Source organism: Pinus tabuliformis, chromosome Q, assembly GCF_031772625.1.
Source record: "Pinus tabuliformis cultivar Carrire ecotype Pingquan chromosome Q, CPIR1, whole genome shotgun sequence".
Classification (NCBI taxonomy): domain Eukaryota; kingdom Viridiplantae; phylum Streptophyta; class Pinopsida; order Pinales; family Pinaceae; genus Pinus; species Pinus tabuliformis.
The window spans coordinates 620,002,054-620,021,441 of NC_142296.1; the positions used below are offsets into that span (position 1 = coordinate 620,002,054).

Below are 19,388 nucleotides of genomic sequence, written 5' to 3' on the forward strand. Positions count from 1 at the left end.
TATAGGTTAAAAAAATCGTAATGAATAATAATAATAAATCATTCCTATAATTAATATTATATTTTTTATTATAATAATAAATATAAGTTTAATTTTTACTTTGGAAAAACCATGACCTAATATAATTAATATTATATTTCTTCTTGAGTTAAATTTTAAAAAATAAAATTATATAAAATTATTATTTTTTCAATGTATATTTTGTTTTATAATTTTTATATCATTTTAAAACACTCTATCTCTCTCTATATACATATTTAAAGCACTCTATATATAATAATTGTTATATATTAAAAAAATAAAAAATACAATAATTAAATTTAAAATTTAATCTATATTAAAATTGAACTTGAAAATTTTATTTTTTAATAAAATGAATGATTAAGATTGCACACCAAAAAAATATTTTTAAAAAATTCAACTTTATATTTTTAATAAAATGAATGATTAAGATTGCACACCAAAAGAATATTTTAAAATTTAATAAATAATTATGAAAAAATTATAAATCCTTCTTGAATTTACCTTCTTTTTAATTTATCAAAAAATGATCTGTGAAACATAACTATATTTATAATTTATTAAAAAATTATTTATAAAAATTAGCTTTGGGATTTGGTATCAGTCCAATTCCTTTAATGCATTTAGTGTGCCTATTAAAACGTGAGCTAGATCACTGCTTTTAATTTTACACCACATAGTATTATTACCCTGTGATCACTGGGCATAGTAAAATTAGTCTTAACGATCATACTTTTCTTTGAGTGGTTTTGAAAATCCCTGCTTAAATAATAATTGAGAAAGGGAACTGTTGAACAAAACTTGCGCGGCTTGCTTGCTTCCACTGACTTATTGATTCCGGCCCGAGAGGTTTTGGAATTAAAAATAGGTATCATGCAAAAATGAAAAATATAATAATACCATTTACGATAGTTACAAAGTTCCGCCGTATTGGCCGATAGTAAAATATAAGTTATAGAAATTCTATAATTAAAAATTAGTGGTGGTAGAAACTCGCAAGTTTTAATAAAAAGAAATTTATAATTAAAAATTATTAGTTGTAAAAGCAGCAAGTTTATATTAAAACATTATTTAAAAAAAAAATCCTAAATTAAAAACCTTAAAAATAAGATAGAGAAGAAAAAATAGTTATTTTTAAATTAAAAATGTTAAAATAATGTAAAGAAGAAAAAATAGTTATTTCCAAATTAAAAATATTATAGAAATTTTATGTTCTCAGAAAAAGTAAGTTTCTTATTAAAACATGATACAAACAGAAAGTAAGTTTTATATTTAAAAAGTTGTAAAATTTTTAAGATATATTTTTTTCATTCTTATAATTTTTAAGATGATAATGATTACAATGTTGAAAGATATTGTTAGCCACTAGAAAATAAGGGTTATTAGTGTGAAATTTAAAAGGGTTTTTTTTTGTTTGCAAAGGTTAATATGCACATATTTATTCTTGAATAAATCTAGATAAAGATATTGATTGACACATAAATTTCTTAGTATGTGGAAATTACTTGAAACTTACTTTTAATATACAATATCTTATTCTTTACATTGAACTTCAGTATTCAAGTTGTCACTAATAGATTTTATTTACTTGTTTTTCCAATCTAAAATACAAATAAATTTGATGCAATTTATCCCTTATTATTTTCAAATGATTTTAAATATACAAAACATTATTGTTAAATATAAATAAAGAAGAATGGCTAGGAAAAAATTTAATAAATTTTAATTATTATTTTGAATAAAATTATAATTTATCTCAATTTTTTCAAATTTAAAAATAAATTAATATTGCCACGATATATATTTTAAAAATTTTCCCTATTAAATTTTAGACAATCCTTTTGTTCTTTTAATCGAATCACATTTGAATTTGGTAACTATGCTATTTACTATAATATGTGTCATGCCATTCATAAATTATCGTTTTATCTGCATGACATTTATACTATGGTTAGATCATCATTATTGTTATAAAAATGAGTGTAAAAATTTCCTTATTAAATTTTAGATCATCCATTTGTTTTTTTAATCGAATCACATTTGAATTTGGTAACTATGCTGTTTACTATAATATGTGTCATGCCATTCATAAATTATCGATTTATCTGCATGACATTTATACTATGGTTAGATCATCATTATTGTTATAAAAATGAGTGTGACATTCACAGAGGGAGTCTGCATGTAATTGACGATTGGAACGTGGAGATATCTGGAATTTCCTTGACGTTTGGAAGTTGCAGATATCCGGAATTCCTTCAGAAACTGTGAATGAAGAAGTCGTTATCAATCCGGAATTCCTTCAGAAACTGTCAATGAAGAAGTCGTTATCAATTTGCAATCTGAGTCTTCAGAGAATCTTTTCTTCTCTTCATCCTGGAACCCTAGTTTGTCTGTATATATATATACCATTGAGATAATCTGTTTTCAATATCGTGAGATTATTTGTCTATGCCCTTTCAATGACCATGGCAGGACCTGGCATTATTTTACGGGTTGTGTTAATTATAGCTGCCCTCGCTTTATCGCTGGGCAGTTGGCCGACGGCGGAGGCCGCGACTGGTCTTTCATCAAGAAAGCAGAGCCTTGAAGCTTTACGAGTGGATCTCATACGCAGAGACTCCCCTCTCTCTCCGTTACTGGACGGGCGGAACCTTTCACCTGCCCAACGAGTAGCCCGAGCTATTGAGAGAAGCCACCAGAGGCTTCGAAAGTTGCAATCTTTCATTGCCCGAAATGCCCGGCGATCCAAGAATCATTACTACAGTCCGGTTAATGCCGGGGAAGGAGAATTTCTGATGCAGGTTGCGATAGGATCGCCCGTTCCGCTGAACTTGAATTTCATCGTAGACACGGGCAGCGACTTAACGTGGACGCAATGCGAACCTTGTAGCGCCGATTCCTGTGTACCCCAGGATTACGCCATGTACAATCCCTTGCAATCGTCTTCTTACAGGAAGGTTCCTTGCTCGAGCAAATTTTGCTCAGCTGTGAGCGGAAAATGCGCTGACCGCAAACACTGCAACTATTACTACAGTTATGGAGATCTTTCGTACACCTCTGGAAACTTATCTTACGAGACGTTCAGTCTACCGAGACTAGCCGGTTCGCGTCGATGGGCACACATTAACCACTTTGTTTTCGGCTGTGGTGACGGGCAGGGCGGCGATTTCTCCAACTCCACCGGTATTGTGGGTCTGGGAAGAGGACCTCTATCGTTCGTTTCCCAGATTGGATCCTCCATTAACCACACCTTCTCCTACTGTTTAGGATCCATATATAATTTTTCACAGACAACCCCTTTTTACTTTGGAAACGTTGGCCTCCCTTCCCCTGGCAATGGCGTTGGCGTCACCCCTCTGATTCGTAATCCTTATGGCCCAACCTTCTACTACCTTAACGTCACTGGAATCAGCGTGGCAGGCAAACCAGTGCCCATTCCCATGGGTGCTTTCGATATTCTACCTGATGGAAGTGGGGGTGTTATTATTGATTCTGGAACGACGTTTACGTATTTGGAGGACCCGGCGTACATACCTTTTCTCGCCGCCGTTAAATCGAGCATTCCAAGTAAGCCGGTTAATGTAACTGCAGGTGCAGGCTATGATCTCTGCTACAGATCTTCGCCTGATCTCCAACTTCCAGCTATTACGTTTCACTTTGCAGGAGATGCGGCATATGAGCTACCGGCAAATAATTCATTCCTAGACCTACAGCTAGAAAGGGATGATATAGTTTGCTTTGCATTCTCATCTGCAGGGGGGGCGGGTTCAGGGGCGATATTCGGAAATATTCAGCAGCAGAATTTCAACCTAGCTTACGATCTCCACCATAACAAGCTCTATTTTGCTCGGAAGAACTGTGCTTCAATGTAGATCAGGCTATATGATGTAGAACTGCTCTATATTTTTGTTTTGCGGTAAGAAGTTTCTATTATTTTCTGCAGTGTAGTATAGATAATCAGTGTATGTCGAGAACAATTATAGTTGTTCCGATGGTTTTGCCAATTAGATCCTTCCTATTCAATTAACTATTTATCTTTTCTAAATTAATAAAACTTAAAGATATTTTTCGAAAATGTAACGAAGCATGTGAATGTTAATAAAGCGTAAAGATGCTTTTAGAAAATGTAATGTAAAGCAGGTGAATGATAAAATATGTGGGTTATATAAGGTTTTATCATTAATTTAAGTTTTTGGTGTTTGGAATGGTAAGATTCAAGTTTTTGGAGTTTTGGTGTTTGCAATTTATTTGCCAGTAGTTTTAGTTGTGTTTAAGTTTCTGGAGTCATTACTTATGCCTTCATTTATATGTCTTTAGTGTAAGAGGATACAAGCAATATGAATTTTAGTGTTTGGAATTGATTTGCATGTAGTCCCACCGATTGGTTATCTTTGCTTTGGTTTTCATCCATATACCTCCATCCATAGGCCCTTAGTGTAGGAGGATAGAAGCAATATGAATTTTGATGTTTGGAATGGATTTGCAAGTAGTCTCACTTGGGTTATTTAGATGATTATCTATTGGTTATATTTGCTTTCGCATCCATAGTGTATGAGGATACAAGCAATATGAACTTTAGTGTTTGGAATCAATTTGCAAGCAGTCTCACCTATTGGTTATCTTTTCTTTGGTCTCCATCCATATGCCTCCATATGCCCTTAGTGTAGGAGGATAGAAGCAATATGAATTTTTGTGTTTGGAATCGATTTGCAAGTAGTCCCACTTGGGTTATCTCGATGATTATCTATTGGTTATATTTGCTTCAGGTCTTCATCCATAAGCCTTAGCATAGGCGGATACAAGCAATATGAATTTTGATGTTTGGAATAGATTTGCAAGTAGTCCCACTTGGGTTATCTCAATGATTATTTATTGGACACCTTAGTGTCAGAGGATACAAGCAATATGAATTTTGGTGTTTGGAATCGATTTGCTAGTAGTCCCACTTGGTTATCTGGATGATTATCTATTGGTTATATTTTCTTTGGTTAGTTATCTTGTAGTGTAAGAGGATACAAGCAATATGAATTTTGGTGTTTGGAATCGATTTGCAAGTAGTCCCACTTGGGTTATCTCGATGATTATCTATTGGTTATCTTTACTTTGGTTAGTTATCTTGATAGCGTAAGAGGATACAAGCAATATGAATTTTGATGTTTGAAATAGATTTGCAAGTAGTCCCACTTGGATTATCTATTGGTTATCTTTGTTTCGGTTAGTTATCTTGATTATTTAAGTGTTACATTATCCTGACTCTGGATGATTATCTGTTGGTTATATTTGTTGTAGTTATCTAACTATTTAAGTGTTACGTTATCTTGTAGTTATCTTGACTATTTAAGTGTTAAATTATCTTGACAATTATCTTTTCGATGATTATCTGTGGGTTATCTTTGCTTCACTTATCTTGACTATTTACTATTTAAGTGTTAAGTTATCTTGATTATTATTAGATCACATTTTTATGTTGGTGTTTGGAATCAATTTGCAAGTAGTCCCACCCTTTATGTTGGTGTTTGGAATCAATTTGCAAGTAGTCCCACCAGTTTCTTGGTTATCTTTTCTTTTGATAGTTATCTTGACTAATTATGTGTTACTTTATCACAACGATTCGTTATCTTAAATCACATGCTTTGTTGGTTATCTTTGCTTCTGTTAGTTATCTTGACTAATTAGGTTGTACTTTATCTTGATGATTAGTTATGTTAGGTCACATGCTTTTATGTTGTCATTTTTTTAAAAAATGGTTAGTTTTTTTTTCAAAAAAGTGATTTTACGGTAGAAATAGATTCAACACTATAAAAAAAAACTAATAGATACTAAAATTTTAAAAATCAACAACTATAATCTAGATTTCCAAAAAAAATTCACCAAAATTTAGAAACGATTCTATTATTTTCCTCATAAAACGAGTCCGCTGTAAACAAAGGTTTTTCAATCATAATGGAATGATAGGCCCCACATTCCATGCAGAGTGAATCGGAAATTCATTCCGGAATGAGAAAGAGTGTCAGGTAAAATATACTAATGCTTCCTGGACGAAGCTACATCTATTCTCACCCAGTTATGTCAGTGTATTCTCACCCAGTTATGCCAGTGAATAGGAAAAGTAGTTGTTATTCTTTCTCAAAATAGATTATCATGGCTACCGAACACCTTCAAATTTTTTATACGTCTGTTTGAAAGTGGGATCCATACTTGCCAGAAAAGAGGAGGAACGAATGCTTGCTTAAGATAAACAGATACTGCAGGTCAGTTTAGTAAATGTGAGTTTGTTTTCCGATGTTCAAATATAGGTTCATGAATTTTTTAAATGACGATTTTGAGTTGAACTTACAGTTTCAAAAATATAGTTTTGCACTTGGACTCTCAGCGATGGAAATCACCATCTTCAATGATGTATTATTTGCATTTGCACGTGGGCATGGAAAGCATCGATTTTAATATATGTTTTTACTGCTGTTAATCTGAGGTGTTATTGTTGACTCGAGCTATTGGCGCCAGCAAGCTTAAAAATGGCTTCGTTGCAGAACTAAATAAGTCTCTCACAAAATAACGCCAAAAATTTTAAAGATGAAAATATTCTACCCAATAAAAAACAAATGAAATTTTATTGTTGATGCATTAGATTCGTTGCTTGATCAAAACATTGTAAACATTCACCATTTTATTATAAAACATAGGGAGTTGAGTTGTGGGTTGCTGCTTCAGACCTTTTGCAATATTTTGAGTTAGGGAGTTGAGTTGTGGATTCCTCTCCAAGAATTGCACTGAACACAACCAATCCGCTCCAGGTAAATCAAATACAAACACAATGCAACGCAGCAGAGCAAAGCCTATAGCTCACATAATTTAATGCAAGTGCTATGTAATTCAGCGATTTTGTGAGCAATGTAATGAGCCACTTTGTAATATGATAGAATTAATATCCACAACAATTTCTGCATATACAATAATAAGATGAACTAATTTGTTATTTTGTTATTAGTCCAGAGTATAAATTGTATGACGAACCAATAAACACAAAACATGAAGAATTAATAGCTCCTAACAATCTCTATATTATAGATAAACTACATATACAATAACAAGATGAGCTGATTCGTTGTTCGTGTAAAGCATAAATTTTCTCCTGAAAAATTCCCCAAAATATTTTTACCAAATTGGACCCTCCCGAAAAAGAGTATGTTTCAAATTATTTATGCGATCTGATGCCAAGAGATATAAAAGACGAGGTTCGTTTGAAACAGTAGCAATTTTTGGAATCATATTCGTGTCCACAAACCCAAATCGAAGAGATTTCATAGCCAAAGCAGCTTTTGATTTAATATATAAAAACAAAATATAAAATCTCAATAATATGTAAATAATTAAGTTAGTAAATTGTAAATCTTAATAATTATGATATGTATATTTAACTAGCAATTGCACTAGATGTTGCAAAGGAAACACTTTAAGGGGATAGCATATGGATGAGGAACATAAATTAAAAAAATTGTGATATATCATGTGATGTAACTATAACCTATTTTGAGTGAAAAAGAAACCTTAATGTTAAATGTAATACAATCAACTAGTCTACTAGAAACAAAGGCATGTGCAACTACCTTCTCAAGTGCGCAATCCAAACTCAATACCATCTAACCTTAAACATTTGAATCATCTTGAAGCATGTCAGGCTCAACAACATCTAATTGAATGAGGAAATTGTGGAATTTGTGATGCATTGAACTGAAACTTAACCAAATTAAATGTTGTGTTGGTGACCAATGCAAGAACATGTGTTGGAGAAAGCTACTTGCCCAGTAAGAGAGTCAATGATGGGTCCAGCTCTTAATACCTTCGGGTTAATGATAAACTGTTGATTGGATTTTATTAACGCGGTGATTGGTTGACTTTAATGATATTGTATTGTTGTTTTATTGTGACAAGGACATGTGTCATGCCCTTGGGCCTCGTTCCTTCCCACTCTTACTATCCTCTGAAACCCCAAACTGTTCATTCCATTTGTTGTGTCGTTGTGTTGCTTGTGAGGTCTGCGGTTTCACAAAATGAGGGTTTGCTCCGTCTCTTTGTTGAGTTTTCTTTTCCACTGTGCCTAGCTTGCAACTTGATGAGGGTTTCCACCTACAGATGATGTCTATGCTCCCTATTCCGTGCTTGGTTTTGAGACCCGGGTTTGGAGCCCTTGGTATCGGTCTCTGTTGTCAATTTCGCTCGGCTCTAGTTGTGTTTTCAATTGCAACTTTGGTTTACATGACTGTCCCCCATGCACTTGCTTCACAGTTTGACTGTTTGTCTGGTTTTGTTTTAACACAGGTTGTGGTTGTGGAGTGGCTCGGCTTTCGCTCTCACTCAGCGGTCATCCAAAAGGTATGTCCTCCCTCCATGTTGGTCTTATCTGCTTCGTTTTTTCTCCATCACTGACAATCTTTGCTCCTTGTGGGCAGCGAGCAACTCTGTGACTGCAACCTTAGTTCCGTGGCTTCTCTTCTGGCTTGCACGGGCTCGACTCTCCCTCAGTGAGTTTCTCATAACCCTTTCCTCTGTTTCTGGTTGTGTTTTGTAACTGTAGCTGTGGTTTTGTTCTTCGTTGCTAATGGCCTGCCTGTTGGCCAATGTAGGTGAGCAACGGGCTTGTTCGTCGTCCTCTCGCCTTATCGCCTACGCCTAAACTAGGTAGGGTCACTCCTTGGTATTTTCCTGTTGACTGGTTAAGGGTTTTGCTGTAGGGTTTTATGGGTCTTTAGTTGAGGTTGGCTACGGCCTTGTTGTGCCCTGGCCTCATTATGCATGTGGCTTTCCTGTGTGTTTTTGTTTATGGCTCTGCTATTGTAACCATGGTTGTATTAATGCGGTCCTATAATGACCTCGCGGTGGTTTGTAGTTTTGTCAACTCTGTTTTATGTATTGGTCTCTGAACAATGAACTGTGGATGCTTGCTTTGACAAATATATTTGTATTTATACAGCAGTTTCAATTGTTACAAATTTGCAAAGGAAAAAATGGTTACGTGTTTGTTTCTGTACCTGTAGCTTGTTTTCTTGGGTAATAGCTTTCTCGTTCCCTTCGTAAGCTCACTCTGTTTGTGTTGCTGGCTTGTCTGGGTGCTCTCCTCACTTTGGTGCTTACTATTCACTTATTTGTCTTCATTATGCTTATATAAAAGAAAATAAATTAATTGTACTATGTAGGAAAGATGCTAAAGCTGTAACATGAATGGATTCAGATGTTTGTCTTTAGAAATGTTTTTGTGCCTTTTCTTCATTCAATTCTATGATGGTCAAAAGATTACAACAGTTGTTTCCTTTCTTTGTTTTGTAGAGAGCACTAGACAGTTAGCAAACTGCCAGTAGTTACATTATGTGGTTATATTAATTGGTTTATGAATAACTGTCTTTTCTTGTTTTGTAAACTAAAAGAAAATTTTAAATAAAACTAAAAAGAAAAAGAAAACACGTAAGCAAAACACTAACACTGGCTGGGACAGCCATTCCTAGAAATGTAAATGAAAATGAAAAACTAACGAAACTCAAACTATTAGAGGAGACAAACTCCCAGTCATGACCTCCCTGAGCTGGATGCTCCTGCATCAGGCTCTCGGGGTAGGTGAAAATTCATGGTTTCGGTCCATGAGCTCCTTGATATAATAACTTACTTGTTGTATCTGGCATGCATCAAGCCACGAACTGTCCTCAATATGGCGATTCTTCCACTTGATGAGGTACTGTAGGTACTCCTTCCCCCGAGTCTGCCTGGACACCTGTGTATCGAGGATTCCTTCGATTTCAAGTGGCTAAGCTGAAGGCATTTGTCTCATCCATGAACTACTCCTTTCCTAGGTGTCCCGCTTTGGCTGTGTCGAACTGTTCTCTTCCGGACTGGTAGTGTATAGGAATAAATCTGCCACATTAAAGATGGGTGATATTCCTATACCTGGAGGCAATTGCAGCTCATAGGCATTTGCAGAAAACTTATGCAGAATTTTACAAGGTCCAATTTTTTTGAATTTCATCTTGATGTATTCGCCCTTAGGGAATCTTTCTTTGTGCAGATGCACTAGAACCTGATCCCCTACATTAAATTGTACCTCCCGTCGTTTCAAATCTGCTTTTTGTTTGTACCTCTGACTGTTGTCCTGTAATTTTGTCTTCACCTGCTCATGTAGGTTGTTAATTGCTCTTGCAAAGTCTTCTCCATCAGCACTTCTTCTCTCTAACTGTCCCAAATCTCGCAGCTCATGCACTCCTCAGGGATGCATTCCATACAAGATCTGAAAAGGACTACTTCCTGTGCTTCGATTCGGTGAATCGTTGTAAGCAAATTCTGCTTGAGCAAGTACACGATCCCACATTCGTGAATTTTCTCCAACTAGACTCCGCAGTAGGTTTCCTAAGCTTCTATTCACTACCTTCGTCTGCCCATCAGTCTGTGGGTGATAAGCGGAGCTGAAATTTAACTTCGTGTCCAGCTTTTTCCACAAGGTGCACCAAAAATGCCCTGTGAATTTCACATCCCTATCGGAAATAATGGACTTGGGTAAGCCGTGCAGTCTGACGACTTCAGTGAAAAACAAGTGTGCTACATGGGTAGCATCACTGGTTTTTCTGCAAGGAATAAAGTGTGCCATCTTTGAAAATTGGTCCACCACCACCATGATGGAATCAAAACCTCGTTGTGTTTTGGGCAGACCCAGGACAAAGTCCATACTGACTGAATCCCACGATCTATTTGGAATAGGCAAGGGTGTATACAACCTCGTGTTCTAACTATGCCCTTTCTCTAACTGACATATCTTACACCTGGTCACATACCACTACATGTCTCTTCGCATCTTCGGCCAGTAATAGAAATGACTGAGTTGATCCCAGGTCTTATCAATGCCGAAATGTCCAGCTAGACCTCCACTATGTTTTTCCCAGATGATGTTCTCCCTCATCAAACATTCTGGGACACATAGCTGTCCTCCCTTGAATAGCAGCTCCTCCTGCAAGTTATAGTCCAACCATTGACTATTGTTCCTCAACAATGGATTCTGGCAGGCTTCATAAGCCTTCTTGAAATCTGCATCTATTTGATATAAGTCCTTCAGGTGTTCAAATTCCAACACTTGTATCGTGCTCTCCTGCAAGAGTAGAACTCTTCTGCTTAGTGCATTTGCTACCTTGTTCGCTTAACCACTAATATGCTTCAATACGAATGTAAAACTCTGCAAGTACTCCACCCATTTTGCATGTTTTTGATTCAGCTTATGTTGTTGCATAACATACTGTAATGCAGAATTATCAGAAAACAAGACAAACTCATTACCCAATAGATAATGCCTCCAATGCTTCAAGGCTTGGATGACGGCATAAAACTCCTTGTCATAGGACGTATACTTTTGTCTGCTTTCATTTAATTTTTCACTGAGATAGGCTACTGGTTTGTCTTCCTGGCTGAGTATGGCTCCAATGGTTGTACCACTGACATCACAATGAACTTGAAAAAGCTTGTTGAAATCAGGCAACCTCAAAATTGGCCTCTCAGTGATCTTTTTCTTTAATATCTGGAAGCTCTTCTCTGCAGCTTCAGTCCACTGAAAAGGTTGACTTGCCTTCTTAATTGTATCCAACATAGGTGCGCAGATTCCACTAAAATTCTTTATAAACTTGCGATAGAAACTTGCCAACCCATGAAAACTTCAAACTTCGAACAGACTCTTAGGGGATGGCCAGCTAAGTATAGTTGCAACTTTTTCTAGGTCCATTTTCAGCTCATTTTCTACAATCACGAAACCCAAATAGACTAACTCCTTCTGAAAGAAGGTACATTTTTTTAGATTTATCAACAACTTGTTTTGCTGCAACTTCTCTAAAACATATCAAACATGTCAAAAATGTTCCTCCTTGGTCTTGCTGAAAATCAGTATATCGTCAAGATACACAATCACAAATTTCCCAATGAACTCCTTCAACATCTCGTTCATCAAGTGCATGAAATTACTAGGGGTGTTACTCAACCCAAATGGCATCACCAGCCATTCATACAGCCCTTCATTAGTTTTGAAAGTTGTTTTCCATTTGTCCCCTTCTCTGATTCTAATCTGGTGGTATCCACTCTTCAGATCTATCTTCAAAAAATACGCTGCCACACTCAAGCAGTCCATCATGTCATCCATTTGTGGCAATGGAAATCTATATCTGATAGTAATTTTGTTTACTGCTCGTCAATCTGTACACATCCACCACTCGCCTCCTTTCTTGGGAGCTAGAACTGTCAGAACTGCACAGGGACTTAAACTTTCCTGTATCAAGCCTTTGTCCAACAATTCCTGTACCTACTTCCTGATCTCTTCGTTGTCCTTGGGACTCATCTGGTAAGCAGCTTTATTCGGTAAACTAGCTCCAGGGATGAAATCTATGTGATGACTGATACTCCGCTTTGGTGGTAATTTATCTGGTAAATCATCCACCACAATGTCGCTGAATTCCTGCAACATTTCCTGGATTTCTTCAGGTAAATCAGAAATTTCAATGTGCAACAGCACTACTCTCGGTCTCCTTACAATAGCATACTTTACCTCGTCATCTTCAATCTATTTCAAAATTTCTTTTCCACCCACCAGCAATACTTTTGTCCCACTAATTTCTGTTGTTTCTTCTTCCTTGATGGGTATTAGCGTATGCTTAATCCCATCCTTGACAAACTTGTAACAGTTTGTTTTCCCATCATGAACAACATTTCAGTCATACTGCCATGGTCTACCTAGCAGAATATGACACACGTCCATGGGCATGATGTCACAAATCACTTTGTCCCTATACTTGCCAATATGGAACTCCACCTCACATTGCTCATCAACTAGCAGTTGGTGACCCTTCTGTAACCACGACACCTTATAGGGAGTAGGGTTCTTCAATCTTTTTAAACCCAATTTCTCCACCATCTCTGTTGCAACCACATTATCAGTGCTTCCACTATCTATAATCAGTTTGTAGCATTTGCCATGTGACTTGCACACAGTCCGGAATAATGCCTTTCTTTGGGTTTGTTCAGTTGTTTCTTTGCCGGTTTTAGCAGTACCTTGTTCAAGACTATCCTATCTCCAGTACATTCTCTACCTCCTGAGGTGGTGTCTCTGCTTCCTCTGTCTGAGCAACATATGCTCCTCTTTGACCAGCCTGTTCTCCTTCAGGACACTCAAAGGACATGTGCCCCCACTTGTGGCACTTGTAACACTGGTAGGCAGCTCCTCTGCCTCTGCCATTTCCCCTACCTCTCTGATATGGCCTTCCTCCCCTAGTGCTACCTTCCTTTTATGTTGTCCCTGAGGTCTTTGAACTGCTGCCCTCTTCACCATTGTTGGCAGTTCTTCCTCTGCCAAAGGATTGTCCTTTCCCTCTGCCAGTTCCTCGTCCTCTCCTGGAATTTTGCTTTCTTGCGATATTTTCTTCTGCCTTTAAGGCACTCTGGTATGCTTCCTCTATGGTTTTTGGAGAAAGAATACCTATCTTGTCCAATATATCCAGCCTTAGGCCATTCACAAACCTTGTTGTCTTTTCTGGGTAGGGGTGATTTTAGGGGCGAATGTTCGCCCTTTGGTGAAATTAAGGGGTTTTAAATTTTTAGTGGGCGAATATTTTGTATCATAGTACATTTTTACAAATCACCTCAAATAGCACACCTTATTTTAAGGGAGAGGGTAAAAAAGGTAAATTTAGCCCTTGAAACTAGGAGTTACAACCTTCCATTCACCCATTTTCAAGAATAGGTTTTATTTAAGTGAATCCATTCGCCCATTTTCAAGAATAGGTTTTATTTAAGTGAATCCTATGGGCCAAAGGCCCAAATACCATATTTATAAAAGAGGTATGGTAAATTAATAAAAATATAAATAAATGAGAGGTATGGTAAATAAATAAAGCATTTTTTATATTTACTCCATAAGTCACCTTATATACATGCAAGGGTGTAAACAAATAAAAATATAAGTAAAGTGGAGGTATGGTAAATAAATAAAACGTCTTTGCTATGGTAAATAAATAAAATATAAATAAACTAGACACATCATAAATAAATAAAACCTCTTTTTATATTTAGTCCATAACCCTCGTTCTATTTATGAAGGCTCAAGAAAGAGGTTTTATTTAAGTGAATCCTATGGGCCAAATACCATATTTGTAAAAGAGATATGGTAAATTAATAAAAATATAAATAAGATAGAGGTATGGTAAACAAATAAAACATTTTTTTATATTTACTCCATAAGTCACCTTGTATTTATGAACGGTATGGTAAATTAATAAAAATATAAATAAATGAGAGGTATGGTAAACAAATAAAACATTTTTTATATTTACTCCATAAGTCACATTATATTTGTATTTATGAACGGTATGGTAAATTAATAAAAATATAAATAAATGAGAGGTATAGTAAACAAATAAAAAAAAAAATTATATTTACTCCATAAGTCACATTATATTTATACTATGGGACAAATACCATGGACTAGATTGTTATTAATACCATGCAAAAAAACATTATTAACCCTAATATTAGTATTAATAAAAATAAAAATGGCACATGGTATTCACCAAAATGGCACATGGTATTGACCCCATGGTATTCACATGGAATGTAGCCTATTTAATTGGGGGAATTAAACCAGCATAGATCCATCTTTACTCTGCATCTACTAACCCCCGAGAGGTATCAAATATTGTGATATGCAAACTAGCATAGAGTGAAAAATATTTGATCCGATCAAGAGTAAAAATGGATGTTGTAATTTAATGTATGTTAAACATTTTAGCTTGGTTAAAATAAAAATAAAATAAAAATCAACTATTAATTTTATTAATTTTTATAAATTACTAATAGTAATTTTTAAGCTCTAGGTTTATGATAACCCATGGTATTGACCCATGGTATTCATGTGAGCATAGACTATTTAAAGGGGAAATTCTATCTTAGATCCATCTTAATTCTGGGTCTACCAAGTGCTCAGAGGGATAAATAGATTTCATCCCCCTAAGAGTGGTAGATGTGGAGTTAAGATGGATATAGGTTGGTTTTTATGATAATGAAGATATTAAATATACTTAAGAAATTATATTGTAAAAACATCTTAACATGAATGGTTAAAGCATAGACATTGGACAAGTATATTTGTATACTTCTGTTTTAAACTGAAACAAATCCAGGGCTAAAAGGAATGGATTGATTGCACTATTCATCCTTCTATAACTTTCCAACATATGCTCGAGTAAATAGATTGTAATTTGGGTAATTTTTCTAATTGAAAACGGGAATATACTTGTGTATTGGCAGGGTGGTTACGAGGTCCCTAGAAGTGGAGTAAACAGATTGTAATTTGGGTAATTTTTCTAATTGCAAACAGGAACATACTTGTGTATTGGCAAGGTGGTTACGAGGTCCCTAGAAGTGATGAAGTTGAATTTTTCTTGGTTTTATATATAGTATTAGGCTTTTTGAATTTGAATTTTTCTTGGTTTTATATATAGTATTAGGTTTTTTGAATTTGAAATTTTCTTGGTTTTATATATAGTATTAGGTTTTTTCTCATGCTTTCTATGAATGGCACAGGTGAATTTTTTCCTACACCCACTAGGTTATCGATATGTAATTTCGGTAATTTTGATTTCAAAAGATATTTTAAAGAAATGCAATGATTTCATTTGTATATTCAATAAACACAAGATTTTATAATTGAGTAAAATATTCGCCATGCCTGGTGAGAGATTTGCCAAAAAATTATATATACATATCATATTATTGATAAAATCGCCTTCCATTTTTCCTATATACCATGGAGATTCGCCCATTTATTATCCATGTAAATTTAGGGGGGGTTCTTAAAATTTTCCCTGTTTCTGGGGTGTCTTCAGTATAACCAGCTCTCCAATTCACCCGATAGAATTCTTCAGTATCTTCTTTCACCGTCATTCCTCTCTGCTTCAAATTCTGCACCTGTTGATACAGAGCAATCTGGTAATCCTTGGGCAAAATCTTACCCTTCATCTTGGTGACCATTCTGGTCCACTTCTTAATGGGTAACTTATTCAATCTTCTCCTCTATGCTTGGACACTGTCCCACCACAAGGCCGCGTGTCCTTTCAACTTGGTGGTAGCAAACTTAACTCTCCTATCTTTGATGACCTCCTCACATTCAAAATATTTGTCTAACTCACTAATCCAGTCCAACAACACTTTTGTGGACAAGCTACCATCATAGTTCGAAATTTTAGGCTTTGGCTTACTGCTAGCTAACAAAACTGACCTTAACAATTTGATCTCAGCTCCTTCTTCATCTGATCCATTTGTCATAACTACAACTTCTTCTTCACTGTCATCCCCTACTTTCGGATCCCTTCTCCTTCTTGCTTCTACTGTCGCCAAACGGGCATTCAGGATCCTAATCTCTTCCCTCAATCCTTCATCTACCACTCTTCAAATAGCTCTGCCACGACCTCTTCTTCTAGCTTCCATTTTATAAAAAAAACAGTTAACTGTACCTACTCTGATACCAAAATTTGATGGGTCCAACCCTTAATACCTTCGAGTTAAACTATTGATTGGATTTTATTAACGCGGTGGTTGGTGGACTTTAATGATATTGTATTGTTGTTTTATTGTGACGAGGACATATGTCCTGGCCTTGGGCCTCGTTCCTTCCTGCTCTTACTATCCTCTAAAACCTCGAATTGTTCATTCCATTTGTTGTGTCGCTGTGTTGCTTGTGAGGTCTGCGGTTTCACGAAATGAGGATTTGCTCTGTCTCTTTGCTAGGGTTTCGTTTCCATTGTGCCTGGCTTGCAACTTGGTGAGGGTTTCCACCTGCAAATGATGTCTATGCTCCCTGTTCCGTGCTTGGTTTCGAGACCCGGGTTTTGAACCGTTGGTATCGGTCTCTATTGTCAATTTCGCTCGGCTCTAGTTGTGTTTTCAGTTGCAGCTTTGGTTTACATGACTATCCCCCATGCGCTTGCTTCACAGTTTGACTGTTTGTCTGGTTTTGTTTTAACACAGGTTGCGGTTGTGGAGTGGCTCGACTTTCGCTCTCACTCAGCGGTCGTCCAAAAGGTATGTCCTCCCTCCGTGCTAGTCTTATCTGCTTCATTTTTTCTCCGTCACTGACAATCTTTGCTCCTTGTGGGCAGCGAGCAACTCTGTGACTGCAACCTTAGTTCCGTGGCTTCTCTTCTGGCTTGCACGGGCTTGACTCTCCCTTGATGAGTTTCTCATAACCCTTTCCTTTGTTTCTGGTTGTGTTTTGTAACTGTAGTTGTGGTTTTGTTCTTCGTTGCTAATGGCCTGCCTGTTGGCCAATGTAGGTGAGCGACGGGCTTGTTTGTCATCCTCTCACCTTATCGCCTACGCCTGAACCGGGTAGGGTCGCTCCTTGGTATTTTCCTGTTGACTGGTTAAGGGTTTTGCTGTATGGTTTTATGGGTCTTTAGTTGAGGTTGGCTACGGCCTTGCTGTGCCCTGGCCTCACTGTGCCTGTGGCTTTCCTATATGTTTTTGTTTATGGCTCTGCTATTGTAACCATGGTTGTATTAATGCGGTCCTGTAATGACCTCATGGTGGTTTGTAGTTTTGTCAACTCTATTTTATGTATTGGTCTCTGAACAGTGAACTGTGGATGCTTGCTTTGACAAATATATTTATATTTATACAGCAGTTTCGATTGTTACAAATTTGCAAAGGAAAAAAAGGTTACGTGTTCATTTTTGTACCTGTAGCTTGTTTTCTTGGGTAATAGCTTTCTCGTTCCCTTCGTAAGCTCGCTCTGTTTGTGTTGTTCGCTTGTCTGGGTGCTCTCCTCTCTTTGGTGATTACTGTTCACTTATCTGTCTTCATTATTCTTATAGAAAAGAAAATAAATTAATTGTACTCTATAGGAAAGATGCTAAAGCTGTAACATGAATGGATTCAGATGTTTGTCTTCAGAAATGTTTATGTGCCTTCTCTTCATTCAATTCTATGATGGTCAAAAGATTGCAACAGTCGTTTCCTTTCTTTGTTTTGTAGATAACACTGGACAATTAGCAAACTGCCAGCAGTTACATTATGTGGTTACATTAAGTGGTTTCGGAATAACTGTCTTTTCTTGTTTTGTAAACTAAAAGAAAATTTTAAATAAAACTAACAAGAAAAAGAAAACACGTAAGCAAAACACTAACACTAGCTGGGACAACCATTCCTAGAAATGTAAATGAAAATGAAAAACTAACGAAACTCAAACTGTTAGAAGAGACAAACTCCCAGCCATGACCTCCCTGAGCTGGATGCTCCTGCATCAGTCAAAATACAATAGTAAAGATTGCCAAATTCATTGTTATTATATCATTTAAAAGGTTTCCAACTCAATATCATGGAATTTAAAAATTATAATTGCCAAGTTCAAAGCAACAATATTAAGTTTTTCAACACCACTAACAATAGATCATTAAAAGATTTCCACCTTATTATAATGGAATTTAAAAAATATAATTTGTCAGTAATGCATAGACAAAATGACATGAACATTAAGATCCTGAAGATGAGTCACATACTTAGTGAAATGTATGTCCATAATAAAAGTTCATGACAGGCAAATGAATTCTATCTCTATTGATGTTTTAGAATAACTAAGTACATTTTGTCTAAAAATGCAAATGAAACAACAACCCACTATTGGGTGAGACGACCCGACGACCCATAAATATGTCTGTACATATATGCTAAAAAATAAATGTTATTATATAATCTTAAAGTTGTAATAAGTTAAGGTCATTAATTTTCTATATATAAATGATATTTAAATAAAACAAACTCTTATAAGCATAATTTTTATAAAAAATTGATATACAACTCATTAACTATATTTAATGTAAAAATGAAATACATTTATATTTATAATTGAAAGATAAATTCATCCCATAACATATTTATTTTGAAGATCAATAAATTGATAATATTAATTAAATTGGATATATCATATATATCCCCCTAATTGGAGTGTCAATGCTGATGAGATGAGGATGTTGGGAGTTGTGTCCACCACGTCACAATTGTAATGTGCATTAAAACCATGGAGGGGTTTGGAAGGAGCCCATTCGAAGTTGTATGTTGGTTTACAATTAGTAGCATTTTTATACGGGTGTGAAAATGGAAGATTTCAATATTGTAGGAGCATGTTGGAGTGGAGATGAGGGTTGGACATTGACCTCCATTTGTTGGCTAATTGTCGGTTCTGAGGAAGGGGTGAGCTTGGTACTCTGGAGTGGGGGTATGTCACAGCAAAGCTTTAATGGCATTTGATATTGTTGTCAATTGTGAGGCTTTAGGTTCTATGTTGGACTCATGAGGGTGCT

At 35.9% G+C, this 19,388-nt stretch overlaps 1 protein-coding gene across 1 annotated transcript; it reads left to right on the plus strand.

Annotated features, from left to right (window-relative positions):
• The first annotated feature begins 2,489 nt into the window (after positions 1–2,489).
• On the plus strand, positions 2,490–17,489 carry LOC149220967 (aspartic proteinase nepenthesin-2-like). Its single transcript, XM_089387269.1, has 6 exons — positions 2,490–3,882; positions 8,344–8,397; positions 8,600–8,644; positions 8,757–8,830; positions 17,059–17,112; positions 17,364–17,489. Exons 1-6 carry the CDS (start codon positions 2,490–2,492, stop codon positions 17,487–17,489), a joined length of 1,746 nt encoding a protein of 581 aa, XP_089243395.1.
• Positions 17,490–19,388: the final 1,899 nt, after the last annotated feature.

What these genes read in the sequence shown, in the direction of transcription:
- LOC149220967 (XM_089387269.1), top strand. Translation starts at nt 2,490, where the DNA reads ATGGCAGGACCTGGCATTATTTTACGGGTTGTGTTAATTATAGCTGCC. An exon ending in ACTCAGCGGTCATCCAAAAG is followed by an intron (nt 8,398 to 8,599) that starts GTATGTCCTCCC and finishes TTGTAACTGTAG; the next exon opens with CTGTGGTTTTGTTCTTCGTT. An exon ending in ATTATGCATGTGGCTTTCCT is followed by an intron (nt 8,831 to 17,058) that starts GTGTGTTTTTGT and finishes GTTTTAACACAG; the next exon opens with GTTGCGGTTGTGGAGTGGCT.